The sequence below is a fragment of the Danio rerio genome, chromosome 10 (assembly GCF_049306965.1).
Source record: "Danio rerio strain Tuebingen ecotype United States chromosome 10, GRCz12tu, whole genome shotgun sequence".
Classification (NCBI taxonomy): domain Eukaryota; kingdom Metazoa; phylum Chordata; class Actinopteri; order Cypriniformes; family Danionidae; genus Danio; species Danio rerio.
In genome coordinates, this window is record NC_133185.1 from 7,552,501 (window position 1) to 7,570,601 (window position 18,101).

The following is an 18,101-nucleotide window of genomic DNA, read 5'->3' on the forward strand; positions in this document are numbered from 1 at the left end:
TCCACCGCTTGCTCGCCGCTAATGTGCAGGTAAAGCGAGCTTGCGTCTGTAACCACAGCGCCACCACTGTTCAAAAAATATATAGAGATTCATTTAACATTTCTATCAATTTGACTCGTCACTTATTTGGATAAATTTTCAACCCACTCAAAGTGAATCGTTACATCCCTAATAAAATGTGCAATATAATGCTCCCGGTGCAGTGATTTAAAAAAAAAATTTCATTTCGCAAAAATGTAGGCTGCGAAACGTATTTCCAATGAGCCTGTGTTGACCTATACATAAGCTCACACATAGCGCTTTTTCAAGAGAGGCAACTGCCTGGATATTTTAAAGTATATTTCTAAATTGTCATCAACATGAGTTACTCACAAACCTGCAATTGCTGGTCATCCGGTCTGCTTGATTTGGTTTATTAATAGTTTTTTGCATATAGACCTCTGTGACGGGAGTTTTTCACTGTGTTGACGGTTTATGTGCGTCATGTTTGTTGTTGTTAGTGTACGTAAACGTCTTTTTGCAATATTTGCACACAGTTTGTGTTTTATCTGGCGCACTTCACCGCTGTTATTTTACTGTGGCGTTCCACCTCTTGCTCGCCGCTAATGTGCAGGTAAAGTGAGCTTGCGTCTGTAACCACAGCGCCACCACTGTTCAAAAAATATATTGAGATTCGTTCAACATTTCTATCGATTTGAATCGTCACATATTTGGATACATTTTCAACCCACTCACGGTGAATCGTTACATCCCTAATAAAATGTGCAATATAATGCTCCCGGAGCAGTGATTTTTTTATTTTTTATTTTTCATTTCGCAAAAATGTAGGCTGCGAAACGTATTTCCAATGAGCCTGTGTTGACCTATACATAAGCTCACACATAGCGCTTTTTCAAGAGAGGCAACTGCCTGGATATTTTAAAGTATATCCCTAAATTGTCATCAACATGAGTTACTCACAAACCTGCAAATGCTGATCATCCGGTCCGCGTGATTTGGTTTATTAATAGTTTTTTGCATATAGACCTCTGTGACGGGAGTTTTTCACTGTGTTGACGGTTTATGTGCATCATGTTTGTTGTTGTTAGTGTAAGTAAACGTCTTTATGCAATATTTGCACACAGTTTGTGTTTTATCTGGCGCACTTCACTGCTGTTATTTTACTGTGGCGTTCCACCGCTTGCTCGCCGCTAATGTGCAGGTAAAGCAAGCTTGCGTCTGTAACCACAGCGCCACCACTGTTCAAAAAATATATAGAGATTCATTTAACATTTCTATCGATTTGACTCGTCACATATTTGGATACATTTTCAACCCACTCAAAGTGAATCGTTACATCCCTAATAAAATGTGCAATATAATGCTCCCGGTGCAGTGATTTAAAAAAAAAAATTTTCATTTCGCAAAAATGTAGGCTGCGAAACGTATTTCCAATGAGCCTGTGTTGACCTATACATAAGCTCACACATAGTGCTTTTTCAAGAGAGGCAACTGCCTGGATATTTTAAAGTATATCCCTAAATTGTCATCAACATGAGTTACTCACAAACCTGCAATTGCTGATCATCCGGTCTGCGTGATTTGGTTTATTAATAGTTTTTTGCATATAGACCTCTGTGACGGGAGTTTTTCACTGTGTTGACGGTTTATGTGCATCATGTTTGTTGTTGTTAAAGTACGTAAACGTCTGTTTGCAATATTTGCACACAGTTTGTGTTTTATCTGGCGCACTTTACCGCTGTCATTTTACTCTGGCGTTCCACCTCTTGCTCGCCGCTAATGTGCAGGTAAAGTGAGCTTGCGTCTGTAACCACAGCGCCACCACTGTTCAAAAAATATATTGAGATTCGTTCAACATTTCTATCGATTTGAATCGTCACATATTTGGATACATTTTCAACCCACTCACGGTGAATCGTTACATCCCTAATAAAATGTGCAATATAATGCTCCCGGAGCAGTGATTTTTAAAATTTTTTTTTCATTTCGCAAACATGTAGGCTGCGGAACATATTTCCAATGAGCCTGTGTTGACCTATACATAAGCTCACACATAGCGCTTTTTCAAGAGAGGCAACTGCCTGGATATTTTAAAGTATGTCCCTAAATTGTCATCAACATGAGTTACTCACAAACCTGCAAATGCTGATCATCCGGTCCGCGTGATTTGGTTTATTAATAGTTTTTTGCATATAGACCTCTGTGACGGGAGTTTTTCACTGTGTTGACGGTTTATGTGCATCATGTTTGTTGTTGTTAGTGTACGTAAACGTCTTTTTGCAATATTTGCACACAGTTTGTGTTTTATCTGGCGCACTTCACCGCTGTTATTTTACTGTGGCGTTCCACCTCTTGCTCGCCGCTAATGTGCAGGTAAAGCGAGCTTGCGTCTGTAACCACAGCGCCACCACTGTTCAAAAAATATATAGAGATTCATTTAACATTTCTATCAATTTGACTCGTCACATATTTGGATAAATTTTCAACCCACTCAAAGTGAATCGTTACATCCCTAATAAAATGTGCAATATAATGCTCCCGGTGCAGTGATTTAAAAAAAAAAATTTTCATTTCGCAAAAATGTAGGCTGCGAAACGTATTTCCAATGAGCCTGTGTTGACTTATACATAAGCTCACACATAGCGCTTTTTCAAGAGAGGCAACTGCCTGGATATTTTAAAGTATGTCCCTAAATTGTCATCAACATGAGTTACTCACAAACCTGCAAATGCTGATCATCCGGTCCGCGTGATTTGGTTTATTAATAGTTTTTTGCATATAGACCTCTGTGACGGGAGTTTTTCACTGTGTTGACGGTTTATGTGCATCATGTTTGTTGTTGTTAGTGTACGTAAACGTCTTTTTGCAGTATTTGCACACAGTTTGTGTTTTATCTGGCGCACTTCACCGCTGTCATTTTACTCTGGCGTTCCACCTCTTGCCCGCCGCTAATGTGCAGGTAAAGCGAGCTTGCGTCTGTAACCACAGCGCCACCACTGTTCAAAAAATATATAGAGATTCGTTCAACATTTCTATCGATTTGACTCGTCACATATTTGGATAAATTTTCAACCCACTCAAAGTGAATCGTTACATTACTAATTAAATGTGCAATATAATGCTTCCGGAGCAGTGATTTTTTTTTATTTTTTATTTTTCATTTCGCAAAAATGTAGGCTGCGAAACTTATTTCCAATAAGCCTGTGTTGACCTATACATAAGCTCACACATAGTGCTTTTTCAAGAGAGGCAACTGCCTGGATATTTTAAAGTATATCCCTAAATTGTCATCAACATGAGTTACTCACAAACCTGCAATTGCTGATGTTGTGATAATTATAGCAAGAAGGCGTCAGTTCAACCCGTTTGATGTCTGCTATTTTCGACCGAAGGCGTATTATCCAACCAATGAATTATATCCAGCAATTTTACATAAACCACAGTTCACTCATAAAGCTGGTAAACAGCATATTGTAAGCCTTTTCGGGTTATTATAAGTGTCTTAAATCAAAAACACATTTGTAAATCATGAATTATTGTGGGATTTTTTTCTAGAATACAGTAAGTAATGTTTATTTTTGTGTGAAATGTGGCTTGTCTTGGGCTTGTTTTGTCATGCCCAGCTAGATTTGGCAACATAGGTCTCTCCAGATTGTAATGCATGGGATTTCCCCAAGACCACAGGGCTGATGGGAGAAGCGTTGGTAGTGAGAGACTGTATCAAAATACATGAGCCTTTGTAGACTCGGTTGCGCGCTATTTAATGGCTTTCATTTCCCAAAAGCGAGTGACATCATTTCATTAGCAATTGGTTAGAGTTTATATACAGTTAAAGTCAAAATTATTTGCCCCCTTTGAATGTTTTTTCCTTTTTATATATTTCCCAAATGATGTTTAACAGAAAAGGGAAATTTTCACAGTATGTCTGATAATATTTTTTCTTCTGGAGAAAGTCTTATTTGTTTTATTTTGACTAGAATAAAAGTAGTTTAAAATTTTTTAACAAACATTTTAAGGTCAAAATTATTAGCCACTTTAAGATATATATTGTCCCGATAGCCTACAGAACAAACCATCATCGTTATACAATAACTTGCCTAATTACCCTAACCTCCTAGTGAACCTAATTAACCTAGTTAAGCCTTTAAATGTCACTTTAGGCTGTATCGAAGTGTCTTAAAAAATATCTGGTAAAATATTATTTACTGTCGTCATGGCAAAGATAAAACAAATCAGTTATTAGAAATAAGTTATATAAACTTGTGTTTAGAAATGTGTTGAAAAAAATCTGCTCTCCATCAAACAGAAATTGGGGAAAAAATAAACTGGAGGGATAATAATTCTGACTTCATCTGTAAATGAGATTGTCGGTGATTGAAATGTGTGTGAGTTAATTCAGCTGCAGAATGTGGACATTACTGGCTTAATTTGGATTGAACTGGGTGTATAAAACTGTCAGGAAAGGAGTGACAATCGGATTGAGCTTCTATGTATGTTAAGCACCCACAACACGTGCTTCTTCAAGATCTTGTTGTTTGCGTACCACTGGTGTGTCAAGCTTCAGTGGTAGTGGTGGTCATGATGAAACCTGTTTCAGAAGTGTGCATGAGTCACAAAGCTCTGAGTTTCCTGAAATGTCCCAATGGTTTAATTTCAACCCTAATTGCATCCGAAACAATGCGATAATGCATTGCTCCAGATATAATTAAGATGACAAATCATTTTCTATTCGGCTTAGTCCCTTTATTAATCCGGGGTCGCCACAGCGGAATGAACCCCCAACTTATCCAGGAATTTTTTACGCTGTGGATGCCCTTCCAGCCGCAACCCATTTCTGGGAAACATCCACACACACATTCACACACACACTCATACACTACGGACAATTTAGCTTAGCCAATTCACCTGTACCACATGTCTTTGGACTGTGGGGGAAACCGGAGCACCCGGAGGAAACCCACGCGATGACAGGGAGAACATGCAAACTCCACACAGAAACGCCAACTGAGCCGAGGTTCGAACCAGCGACCCAGCGACCTTCTTGCTGTGACGCGTCTGCACTACTTACTGCGCCACTGCCTTGCCCAGATTACAAATCAACTGAAGAAAAAAAATCTAATTTTTTTAAAAAAATCTTTTTTTTTTTTTTAAAGTAAGTTTCAGATAGACGTCCTTCTTGTACATGTCCATGAGAAGGCGGGGATAGTCATACAGATCACCTTGACCAACGAACCACTGACCAGTTTTTAAATGAAAAAAATACACCACAAACATGTTGATTTTACATTGCTTTTATCAATTTTAACAGTTCTTTATCGGACTTGATTGTTTATCGGAGTGCTCTGTTTTACAAGTATAACATCGTACAAGGTGAGCTACCAAGCAACCTGACCGTGTCAGAAAAGTTGTGCAAATAGAGATAGACAGGTAAAGCAAACAAATTGTTACGATCACCAGCGATCTAACCACCAGAAAAACACTCTGGTAAACACTCACACACACATAGGACTACAAATCTGCTTCTAAATGGACTACATATTCAGTCATGCCACACACACACACACCTGCTCCAAGTCTCCACTGATTAGACTCCCACAGCTGATGCTGCTTCTAGACTGATTACTGCACTACATAAACAGTACAGAAACACTCACTGTTGCTGAGTCTTGTTTACTGTTAGTGACATTACAACGCGTTTTCCTTTGTCTGCCTTTGCCGTGTTTTTGATCCTTTGCTTTGCTTATTTGTTTAATTTTGTTTGCTGCCTGCCTCTGACCATCTGCCTGATATTTTGACTTCGACTCTGGATTACCCTCATACATCTGTTTGCCCCTGTATTGACCACTGCTTGTCTGACGATTCTAATAAACCTGCACGTGGATCAGAACTTCAGTTGTTTGTGTCACTCCCCGTGGTTACACAAATTTAAGTACAATTCACAGACACATTTAAGTTGGTTTGTGGTATATTTTGGTGTTGTGCAAAGAACTGCATAAAAATATAGCTTTTTTCATCAACAACATGTCCCTGTAATAGGCATGGGCCAGTATAAGATTCTGACAGTATAATTACCTTGGATAAAAATATCACGGTTTCACAGTATAACAGTATTGTGATAACAACTTTTCCCCACATTGGAAATAATATATTTTATTTTAAGAAACATTTAAAACATTTTGGAATAGTTAAGATGTTAGGCTAAATGGGTAAAAAATGATTGACTTCTGCTATCTTCATTAGGTTCAAAAACAACTTTAAAAGGCATCTTTGGATATATTTCTTTTCTGTGGATATAAGGTACAGATATGGCTACTGAGAACGCGCGTTTCTTCATGTGCAGTACTCCAATGTGTCACGTGCAGTACTGCGGCTGCAAAGGCCTCATTTTCATTTAAAAAAAAAAACATTTCTGAGGAAACCAACGCAAACATGGGGAGAACATGCAATCTCCACACAGAAATGCCAACTGACTCAGCCGGGACTCGAAGCAGCGATCTTCTTGGTGTTAGGTGAAAGTGCTAACCACTGAGCCACTGTGTTGCCTTTCTTGGTTTCTTGTTTTTTATTTATTTTTGTTTTCTTAATTTAAAAATCTACATTGCATTTGTGTCTTGCTCTGCTGTTGCTGTTTGCTTGTGTGAGACTGGAATACATTCTTGTTAGTTTTTCTTGGGATTTTCATACAGTCAAATGCTGCCACCTGCTGAAGAAAGTTTCTGAACAAACTTGACTGAACAAATGTGAATAATGCTTAAAGTTTCAGCAGAATTTGAGTTAGATGTTTCATTTTTTTTACAGTTACATTTAATAAAAAGCAGTAAAGTAAACACAAAGAGAAATCAACCTGTGAATAAATAAATTATTCAATTATTAGAAACTTTATACTTTTGTTTTTTTATTATTTATTAAATTGAGTACCTATTAAAAAAACTTTCACCTGTAGTTCTTTGGAAAAATCCTGCTTATTAATGTAGCAAAATGTTTGCCTGCCAATTCAAAACCAGTAGAGGTTACCAATATGTAAAAATATTATTGGAAAACAAAATCAGGAAATGACATCATGCCTGTGTGAAAGTCTCACTTAATATCGGATAATTTGTCTTTTATTATAAGGTGTGTTAAGGTCATATTTAAAATCAACAATGAAAAATAGACATGTTATTTTTATATGTTACAGTGAATAAAAAAGGAGGTTCATTCCGCTGTGGCGACCTCTGAAATAGAGACTAAGCCAAAGGAAAATGAATGATTAAAATAAAAAGAAAATGAATAATACGGTTATGACTTTTGATTTTAATGTTTTATTAGACATTAACATTAACATAAATTGACATCAACTAAGATTAATAAATGTATTTTGTAGTTGACATTATATTGACTGTAGTTAAATTGACTGATGTCAATAAATGGAACTTTACTGTACAGTTAACGAACAAAAGGCCAGAAAATTTAATTACCCCTATCAATATTGTGCATATTGAAATGTATTGCATTATTCAGCATGTCTACTTATGCATTTATAAAACATTTATGCATTAACATATTAACAATTAACTGGTCAAAACACACTAATACTCACAAATATTGGTTTCTAACCTTTTTTAGGAGACCCCTATATTAACATTCAGAGCCTCTATGCCTGATAAACAAAACCCTATGCACAGTTGTATGCAAAACATGTGCATTTTCAATATATATTTGCTATAATGCCTAAATCTAACCTAATCTTAAACCAATGGTCTAAATAAAAACTGCAGACAAAGCATAACTTTTGTTAACTTTGCTTAATGATGGACAGGAAATGTTACTGTAAAAGGTGTTTTGTTCTTACTGCGACTGATTACTCTTTTAATCATTATTAAAGATACTTCCTGCTTCCTACTTCCTTGTTTGATGACCCCCACATAAATCTTTGGTGACCCCTAGTGGAGGTCACGACCACGGAGTTAAAACTAACCCTTTAAAATTCCACACCTAAAGCACGTGAATGCTAGCTCTAAACACTAAATAATTAAAGCAAAAGATCTGTTGAGTGGCAGTGTTTAAAATGGAAAACTTTATATTAGAAGTGTTTCAGGCTCTTTTGTATTAATGTTACCTTGTGAAAAATTACCAATGGTGCTTTTGCAATTGGAAGTTTCTCTTTCTCTTTTGTCCATTTTCCCTTCTGCTGGTTTTATTTGAGCTAGAAAGTTCATACTCTGTAAACTGTAATAAGTTGACCACACTTGGAAAAATTAAAGAAACATATTGCCTTAACATTTTCTAAGTAGTTTATTAATTTTAAGTGAGCATAACTTAAAACTGGGCTGCATGGTGGCTTATTGGTTAGCACTGTCACTTCACAGCAAGAAGGTCACTGGTTCAAGTCCTGGCTGGGTCAGTTGGCATTTCTGTGTGGAGTTTGCATGTTCTTCCAGTGTTGATGTGGGTTTCCTCGGGGTGCTCCGATTTCCTCGATAGTACAAAGACATGTGGTATAGGGGAATTTAATAAGTTGGCCGTAGTGTATGTGTGTGAATGAGAGTGTATGGATGTTTCCCAGTGCTGGGTTGCAGCTGGAAGGGCATCCGCTGTGTAAAACATATGCTGGATAAGTTGGTGGTTCATTCTGCTGTGGTGACCCCTGATGAATAAAGGGAACAAGCTGACAGCAGTTTGTATTTACTATTTCTTAATAAAGTAAACTTCAGTACCGTTGACTCAGAGTAATTAGTTTCATAAACTACTTATTGGTGTTCACATTACTAGGAAAATATTAGGACACCGAATGCCTTAAATTTATCAAGTAAGCGAAACTAAAACTTTTAGTAAAGACAAAACTCAATACCTACACTTTTAAAACATTTGTATTGTCTAAATATTGTAAACAGGCATCAATCAATTACCTTAATCAGTCTATACATGTCTTTAAACATACAGTTACTTTCTCAGCATGAAATACAATGACCTTGTAAAACATTTAGCATGCGCGTACTGCATTAAAAAAAAAAAAATAAATAAATAAAAAAAAAAGCCAAACAAAGGTACATTCATTCATTCATGCATTCATTCATTTTCTTTTCGGCTTAGTCTCGGCTTACCCACTGCGCCACCGCACTTCCCAAGGTTTAATGCAATAATGATAATAACAACAACAACAATAACAACAATAATAATTATAATAATAGTAATAATAATTAATTATATAATAGTATTTTTATTATTAGAAAAACATTATTTTATTTATTATATTATTTAAATTTTATTATTATATTATTTATTATATAATCATATAAATATTATTAAATTTGTTAACAATAATATATTATAATATATTCACATATTTATACATTTTGAACATCAAAGAATTAAAAAAAGCTCTCAGATTTATTATGCTTATGTCTGATGTTGCTGAGTTTTTAAATTCTTCCACCTGTTTTCTCGGTTCCCTCATCAGCATTCTCTATAAATTTTGACATCATGACCACTCAAAAGTTGTAAATGCATATTGTAAGTCACATCAACAGTCACATCACAGGGTTAAATTATTTATTAAAGATTAAAAGATTAAGATATTATTAAATAGTACTGTTACATTGTAAAAAAAATACATATACAATGATGACCATGTTATTTTATGCTTGATTTTTTAAAAATTGTATTTAAATACTATTATATATGCTCGCCGATGTCTTCCGTGTATACTCAAATAATTTTTTGTGCTTGTTTGAACTACTTATTTAAAATGAGCTGAATCAACACAATTCTTAAGGGTTTTTGGGACCCAGCATTTTTTACAGTGCAGTCCGTCGAGTGATAGTATTTTAATTACAGTTTGCTTTTTTGTAGCTCTGCAATAAAACAAAAGAGGATACGTAAAAAAAATTGTCAAATTAGAAAAATGACGATCTCTGTGTTTAAGGAACACTCTCCACCATTCTCACTCTTCTCTCAGGGGCCAAATCAAAGCTTTCACTGGGTCAACTTTGGGCATTTCTAATTTATCCTAATAAATTAATTGTGTAGCCAGAAGTATGTATGGCTGCGTTTCATCTTTAAAACAAACAATATGAGGCGGTATGACACCGTTCCTTTTGGCACTTACCAGCTTACTGCTTACCGCCATATGGACGGCTTTTTCGCTGTTACCAGTTTGGCTAATTAGTTCGCCATGTATGTTGGTGGACTCGAGACACAGATAGGAGTTGACCACGATGACGGCCTTCGAGTCCAACAAATAACGGTTCCAAAAAGCAGACAAAAACAAAAGCCCAAAAAAATTAAATAAACATGAGCTCAATAAGGTGAGGCAGTGGCGCAGTAGGTAGTGCAGTAGGTAGACGCTGGGTCGCTGGTTCGAACCTCGGCTCAGTTGGCGTTTCTGTGTGGAGTTTGCATGTTCTAGCTGCCTTCGCGTGGGTTTCCTCCGGGTGCTCGGGTTTCCCCCATAGTCCAAACATGCGGTATAGGTGAATTGGGTAGGCTAAATTGTCCGTAGTGTGTGTGTGAATGTGTGTGTGGATGTTTCCCAGAGATGGGTTGCAGCTGGAAGGGCATCCGCTGCGTAAAAACTTGCTGGATAAGTTGGTGGTTCATTCCACTGTGGCGACCCCAGATTCATAAAGGGACTAAGCCGACAAGAAAATGAATGAATGAATGAATGAGCTGAAGAAACACAATTCTCAACAGGTTTTTTTGAGGGGGACAACCTAACTGTTTTAGGTTTAATCAACTTAAATTTGGGAAAACATGAAGGAATTGTGTGTAACCCAGCATTTTTTAAAGTGCAGTCCATCGAGTGATAGTATTTTAATTTGTTTGCCTTTTTGTAGCTCATCAATAGAACAAAAGAGGTTATGTAAAAAAAAGGTTACATCAGATTATAAATGACAATCTCGGTGTTAAAGGCATTCGCCCCAATACTCTCCACCATTCTCACTCTCCTCTCAGATGGGATGGTGGGCCAAATCAAAGCTTACAATGAGCCAACTTTGGCCCGCCGACCCTACTTTGGGCATCTCTAATTTATCCCAATCAATGAATTATGTAGCCAGAGGTACGTATGGCTGCATTTAATTTTTAAAACGCGCTATGAGGCAGTATGACATCGTTCCTTTTCACACTTAGCAGCTTATCGCTTACCTCCTTATGGACGGCTTTTCCACTGTTACCAGTTCGTCTAGTTAGCTCGCCATGTACGTTAGTGGACTTGAGACACAGATAGGAGTTGACCATGATGACTGGGTTCGAGTCCGATAAATAACGGTTCCAAAAAGCAGACAAAAACAAAAGCCAAAAAATGAAATATACATGAGCTGAATCAACACAATTCTTTTTTTTGGGGCAACCTAATTGTTTTATGTTTATTCATTCATTCATTTTCTTGTCGGCTTAGTCCCTTTATTAATCCGGGGTCGCCACAGCAGAATGGACCGCCAACTTATCCAGCACGTTTTTACACAGCGGATGCCCTTCCAGCCGCAACCCATCTCTGGGAAACATCCACACACACATTCACACACACGCTCATACACTACGGACAATTTAGCCTAACCAATTCACCTGTATCGCATGTCTTTGGACTGTTGGGGAAACCGGAGCACCCGGAGGAAACCCACACGTAGGCAGCTAGAACATGCAAACTCCACACAGAAACGCCAACTGAGCCGAGGTTCGAACCAGCGACCCAGTGACCATCTTGCTGTGAGGCGACAGCACTACCTACTGCGCCATTGCCTCGCCGTTTTATGTTTAATCAAACTAAATTTTTTGACAACATGAAGGAATTGTGTGGAACCCAGCATTTTTTACAGTGCAGTTTGTCGAGTGATAGTATTTTAATTACAGTTTGCTTTTTTGTAGCTCAGCAGTAAAACAAAAGAGGATACGTAAAGAAAGGTTACGTCAAATTAGAAATAATGATCTCTGTGTTAAAGGCATTCGCGCAACACTCCACCATTCTCGCTCTCCTCTCAGATGATATGGTGGGTCAAATCAAAGCTTAAAATGGGCCAACTTTGGCCCGCCGACCCTACTTTGGGCATCTCTGATTTATCCCAATCAAATCTAAAATAAATTCTTCCCAAATGTTCAAATTCAAGTCTAAAATTGTGTTGATTCTTTCTTTAAAATAACACCTACTGATTTCCTTTTTTATTTATTTCCAAACAGTTACTTCTCCACCCCAAGCGAAAGAAAAAGGCAGCTCAATTCTTGACTCTACTCTCGATGATGATGACATTGATGAGACGTCACTCTTCCAGGAGATTGACCGAGAGCTGTCGAACCTGTTAAGCGGCCTGACAGCCCGGAGTCAGCATGCAGCGACCGAACAGGGCTCCCTGTCAGGAGACGCCACCGCCTCACCCATGATCCCCTGCAACGGACAAAACCAAACCTTGCCATCACAACTGGAAATGGCCAACCAGGGTCTAGACCTTCAGAACGGCCAGTCTGAGTTAACAGGAGACTCCCTCCTGACGTCTGGGCTGCTGTTTGACTCATGGTGCGAGGCACTCATAAAGGACCCCAGCTCAGTGATGGCGGCCGCAAATGAGCTGAGCTGCTTCAGCACTGGGAATGCACCAGATAAACTTGATGCCAGCCCAACTCCTGCTGGAGCACATGTGGAGCCATCCGGAGAGGTGCTCTCGCAAGAAAACTCCGGAAAGGAAACAGAGGGCAAGAGGACAGGGTCGCCCTCTCCCATCAGAACAGACGAACCTTCGGCAGAAATCGTGGACGAGTCTCTTGAGGAATCCAATAAAATCCTGGCGGAGGTCCCAGGAATCTTTAGCGGCTTTCTGGAAGGGGGCAAACTGCGGGACAAGCCGCCGAAGAAGCTGCGGTTTGTGGAGAGCAGAGCTGAAAGCCTAGTGAATGGAGAGATGCAAAACGGAAGTCATCAGAGCTGCAGTGTGAAAGAGGAAGTGACTCAGGACATACAGAGTACAGCAGCCGCAGGAGTGCCACAGGGGAGCGTGCTGAGACCCGAGCAAAAACCAACAGAAAACGGCACTGACAGGTACTGTATCACTTTTCACTTACTAAAAGCCCCTTACAAAGGAAAGCCAAGACAATTATCGGCATGACAGAATTTTTTGGGGATTTAAATATTTAGTTTTTATGCTTATGAATAATTTGTGTGCATTTAACAGGAAGCAACGGTGTATACAGGTAAAATGAACCGCTATTTTTTTAAAATATACTTACAGTTATGCTGGTTTGTAAATGCATGTCTAGTAACTCTTATTTGTAGAGTATTAGCTTAAGGTAATTAGTTAGTAGAATAAACAGACATGCACTTGCAAAGACATGTATAGCTAGTAGAAAGTCTGTTGTTGGACCAACAAAATAAAGTGTTACTTTGATGTAACTGTTTACTTGTATATATTTTATGTAAACTAGGCATGGGGTGATAACTGTTTTCAAGGTATACAGCGGTTTAGAAAAGTCAAGGTTTTAAAACCGCCACAGTTTTCTGCAATACTGTTCCTATTGTATGTGTAAGATTTTTTTTATTAAGTTTTTTTTAGTTTGTTTTTAAGGACAACAGTGTCAAATGAAAATTTAAAATGTTTCTCAAAATAAAAGATATTGTGTTCAAAGAGGAAAAGTTTTTGTTTTTTATCCAGACATTTAAAAATAATATATTTTAGAGCAGTAACCACAATACTGTGAAACCGTGAAATGGTTTTGACCCAAGGTTATCATACTGTCAGAATCTTATACTGACCCATGCCTAATGTAAACATTTAAAGAATTATTTTTATTTATATAGACATATTTTTAATGCAATTTCAACATTGCACGATTAAATATTTTAAATGCGAAAAATCTGAAATAAAATATTGAAATGTCTCACTTTTTGATTATGAGACAATTTAACATTTGCATAATTAGTAGGTTTTCATGTGTGTTTAAAATTAAATATAGATATTATACATTTAGTGAAAGTTTTGGACAACATGATATAATCTTCAGTGACAAGTAATGTCTCATATGTGTGAATAATGAATCATATATTGAAAAGATTTTGTCTGAAACAGGCACATATTTATGATCCGTGCATGTGTGATCAAAGGGTTAACCAGGTGGACAAAAATTCTTGGCTAGAAATTGCAACAGTCGAGGGAAAGGAGGAAATAATTTGTAAAAGTTTGGAAAAACCTGAGGAATACGTTTTTTAGCCATTCATTTTGAATTGAAAATATTTTAACAGTTACAAAACTATAATTAGGGAATAAGTTATTTACCTATATTTACCATAAGATGCGTGCATAAACCAGGTTTAATGTAAACAGATATAACGGTAACTGAAATATTGAACATAGGCTCATTCTGTAAACGTAGCCCTTTATACATTTCTGGAGATTGCGAATTATGTAGCCAAAAGTACATATGGCTGCATTTTGTCTTTAAAATGACTGCTACAGGCTGGTGACGCCAGAAGGCCGGTGGCACTGTTCCTTTTTGTGCTTACCTGCTGATCACATATCTCTGTATGGACGGGTTTCCCGGGTGTAGAGTATGGGTGGTTGTGTCAACTTGTGCTTTTGAAAACACTATTGGATGGGTTTAGGGAAGGAGAAGGGTGGGTCAGTCGGTCGTTCAGTCAGTCAGTCAGACAGTCCTCGCTGCAGCCTGTAGCTTGTTGTAGTCTGCTACGTAGTTGACGATCACCTACACCTCCCCTTACCCTAAACCCAACTGTCACAGTAGCATGGGCGCTACCTTAGTGGGCGGTACAAGTTCCACTACGTAGTTGACAATCGCTTATACCTCCCCCTACCCTAAACCAAACTTTCAAGGTAGCATAGGTGCTACCTTAGTGGGTGGTACAAGGTCCACTACATAGTTGACAATCCCCTACACCTCCCCCTACCCTAAACCCAACTGTCACAGCAGCATCGGCGCTACCTTAGTGGGCGGTACAAGGTCTACTACGTAGTTGACAATCGCCTGTACCTCCCCCTACCCTAAACCAAACTGTCAAGGTAGCATAGGCACCACCTTAGTGGGTGGTACAAGATCCACTACGTAGTTGACAATTGCCTACACCTCCCCCTTCCCTAAACGAAACTGTCACAGCAGCATGGGTGCTACCTTAGTGAGCGGTACAAGGTCCACTATGTAGTTGACAATCGCCTACACCTCCCCCTTTCCTAAACCCAACTGTCACAGTAGCATGGGCGCTACCTTAGTAGGCAGAACAAGGTCCACTACATAGTTGACAATTGCCCTCACCTCACCTCCCACTATCCCAAACCCAATCATCACAGTAGCATGGGCGCTACCTTAGTGGGCGGTACAAGGTCCACTACGTAGTTGACAATCGCTTATACCTCCCCCTACTCTAAACCCAACTGTTACAGTAGCATGGGTGCTACTTTAGTGGGCGGTACAAGGTCCACTACGTAGTTGACAATCTCCTATATCTCCCCGTACCCTAAACCCAGCCATCACAGTAGCATGGGCGCTACCTTAGTCGGCATTACAAGGTCCACTAAATTGTTGACAATCGCCTACACCTCCCCCTGCCCTAAACTCAACCATAAAAGTAGCATGGGCTTTATTTTAGTGGGCGGTACTAGGTACACTACATAGTTGACAATCTCCTACACCTCTTCATACCCTACACCCAACCATCACAGTAGCATGGGCGTTACCTTATTGGGCGGTACAAGGTCTGCTACGTAGTTGAGGATCACCTACGTCATCAAGCTGCGGGCTGCAGTCAGTAAGTTAGTCGACGATGGCCTCTGGTAGATTTATGTGAGAACATCAGGCACAAATGGCACTCGTGAGAGAATTTTGAGGTCTGAAAAAAGAGCACACAGCGGCTTCTGGTAAATTCACAAAAATAAAAACTGCAAAAACGTAGCTCCTGGGATTTATTTGCCGCTCCCCAGTAATAGTAATAATAATATATATAAAGGTACATTTTCAGAATGAGCCTGGGTTGGAAATAATGGTCCATTATTATTAGTATCATGAACAAACAATTAGTAATATGTTTATTATGATATTTATTAATCTTTGATAACATTAGTTAATGTTATTTAAGTTATGTTAACTCATAGTGCATTAACTAATATTAACCAAGCACAACTTTATATTTTAATAATGCATTAGTTGATGTTGAACTATGATTAATAAATGCTTTACAAGATTATTCATACCTAATTAATGTTACTTAAGACATTAAGTAATGGACGATTATTCTAGTTTTATTGATATAACTTTAATAAATATTAGTACATATATTTTAAGAAATATATCAGTAAATATCTAATATTAACCAATGCTCTAGCAATATATACTATTGTTTTTGCAAACTAATATAGTTAGCCAACGTTAACTAAAATGTAACCTTATTGTAAAGTGATGATTCTTGCCTGCTGCTTAGACATCATCATAACCGAAAAAAGCAATGCATGTGAAGCACACGAACACTATTGGTATATCAATAATCTGTTTATTTCACTGACTGTTGGAGTTCTCCGTAATACAGAAGTCAGCATCATTTTTACTATCTAGTTTTAGGAATTGCCATCATGTAAGGAACGCTCCCATGATGCCTGTTTAGACAGCTCACTTGAGTACTAAAAGCTGTCCTGAAAGAGAGATTTACACAGCTGCACCTTACGCAATCCATAGTTCACGTGCGCTGTTCATGAGTTAATCTAGCTGCTGTATATATTCAGTTCTCTAATGTGTGTGATTATCATTTTTCACTTCTTTATCCTTTCTACTGTCTCCATTAGAGATGATCAGGCTAAATAGAGGAAGCTTTGAGTTGCTAAGAGGAACGAGGATTGTGGTTTTATAATGGAATCACACATTTTTTCTTGACACTTCCTGTGTCGAGAACATAGAGTCATTAATAATTTTTACATAAATAACACGATGTCTGCTTGCAGTCATTTCTCTTTATGTAGTAAGTTTTAAAGGCATAGGTGATCTCCTACATGGCATCTAAGGTATTGGTTTTATTCTTCAATAGAAAATTAAAGGATAGTTTCTCAAAAATGGTAATTCTGTCATTCTGTCACCATGTACTCCACTTGCTCCAAATGTCCGAGAGTGTCTTTCTTCTGCTGAACTCTAAAATATTGTTAACATACAGACAGTTGGTGATGAACTTTGCCAATTTTTTCCTTCTATGACTTAACCATTAATTACTAGTTGTTTACTATTTGTTTGTGTGCTCAATTGAAAAAAAGAAACGTTTGAAAGAAGTTTTGGAGGAAGTGGAGGGCGAGTAAGTGATGGCAGCAATTACGCCCGGATTGGCTAATCAGGAGGACCGGGAGAATTCCCGGTGGGCCGGTCCGTTTTTTGGCCACGAGGGCCAGTGTCCCTAGCTCCAGAATCTGTAGCTCTCAGCAGTCACACTTTTTAAATTAATTTATTTATTTACTAGACCACAGTCTTCTTATTCATTATTTTACCGCAGCTCTTTTTATCTCTGCACAATGTACAGCTGTTGTGGTCCAGTGGTTAGCACGTTAGGTTACGACGCCATCGACTCGGGTTTGATCCTCGTCTGAGTAACTTATTTTTTTCATTTTTATTGTTAAGACATATAATACTGTTAGGGTTGTTGAAGATTTGAAGTTCTAAAGCAGCTGTTTTCTCAAAAAAAGTCGTGATAGTGTAATTAGAAACTGAATTGGAAATGACCTTATTTTAATATAGTCAGTCGTGAACTGAGGTGGGCCGGTCGAGGCTTGAAACTCCAGGGCTGAAAAGGAGTCCCACTCCGGCCCTGGCAGCAATTAAATATTTGGTTGAAATATCCATTTAAAAGCAGAATTGTTGGTCTTTGATGCTGCATATCGTTAGGGCTGGGGGATATGGGCAAAATATCATATCCCGTATCCCGTACACATTAACAATCACCCCCCCCCTCCCTCACTCCCTACCTTTCTGATGTTCTGCTGCTAATGCACAAAGACACTTTATGGATATTCATGTTTGCACTCATTTGCCATAATGTAAATAATACTGTGACTATTACATTTAGTATATTTTTATTTTACATCTTATATTTTTAGTATTATGTCTATTGTTGGTTTTTATATATTTTAGTATTATGTCTTATATTTTAGTATTAT

General features: G+C 38.0%; 1 protein-coding gene across 6 annotated transcripts in view; it reads left to right on the forward strand.

Moving 5' to 3' along the window:
- Positions 1 to 18,101, forward strand: part of psd3l (pleckstrin and Sec7 domain containing 3, like) — a 243,279-nt gene that overhangs the window by 47,284 nt on the left and 177,894 nt on the right. For 4 of the 6 annotated variants that reach the window (XR_012386108.1, XR_012386110.1, XM_068223894.2 and 1 more), the window contains exon 3: positions 12,154 to 13,006. The exons of the other annotated variants lie outside the window; for them this stretch is intronic. Coding sequence is in view for 2 of the 4 variants with exons in the window: in XM_068223894.2 (XP_068079995.1) it covers positions 12,154 to 13,006 (853 nt within the window). In the remaining 2 variants the exon portion in view is untranslated. The remainder of the gene's footprint in view (positions 1 to 12,153; positions 13,007 to 18,101) is intronic. 6 annotated transcript variants of the gene reach the window in all.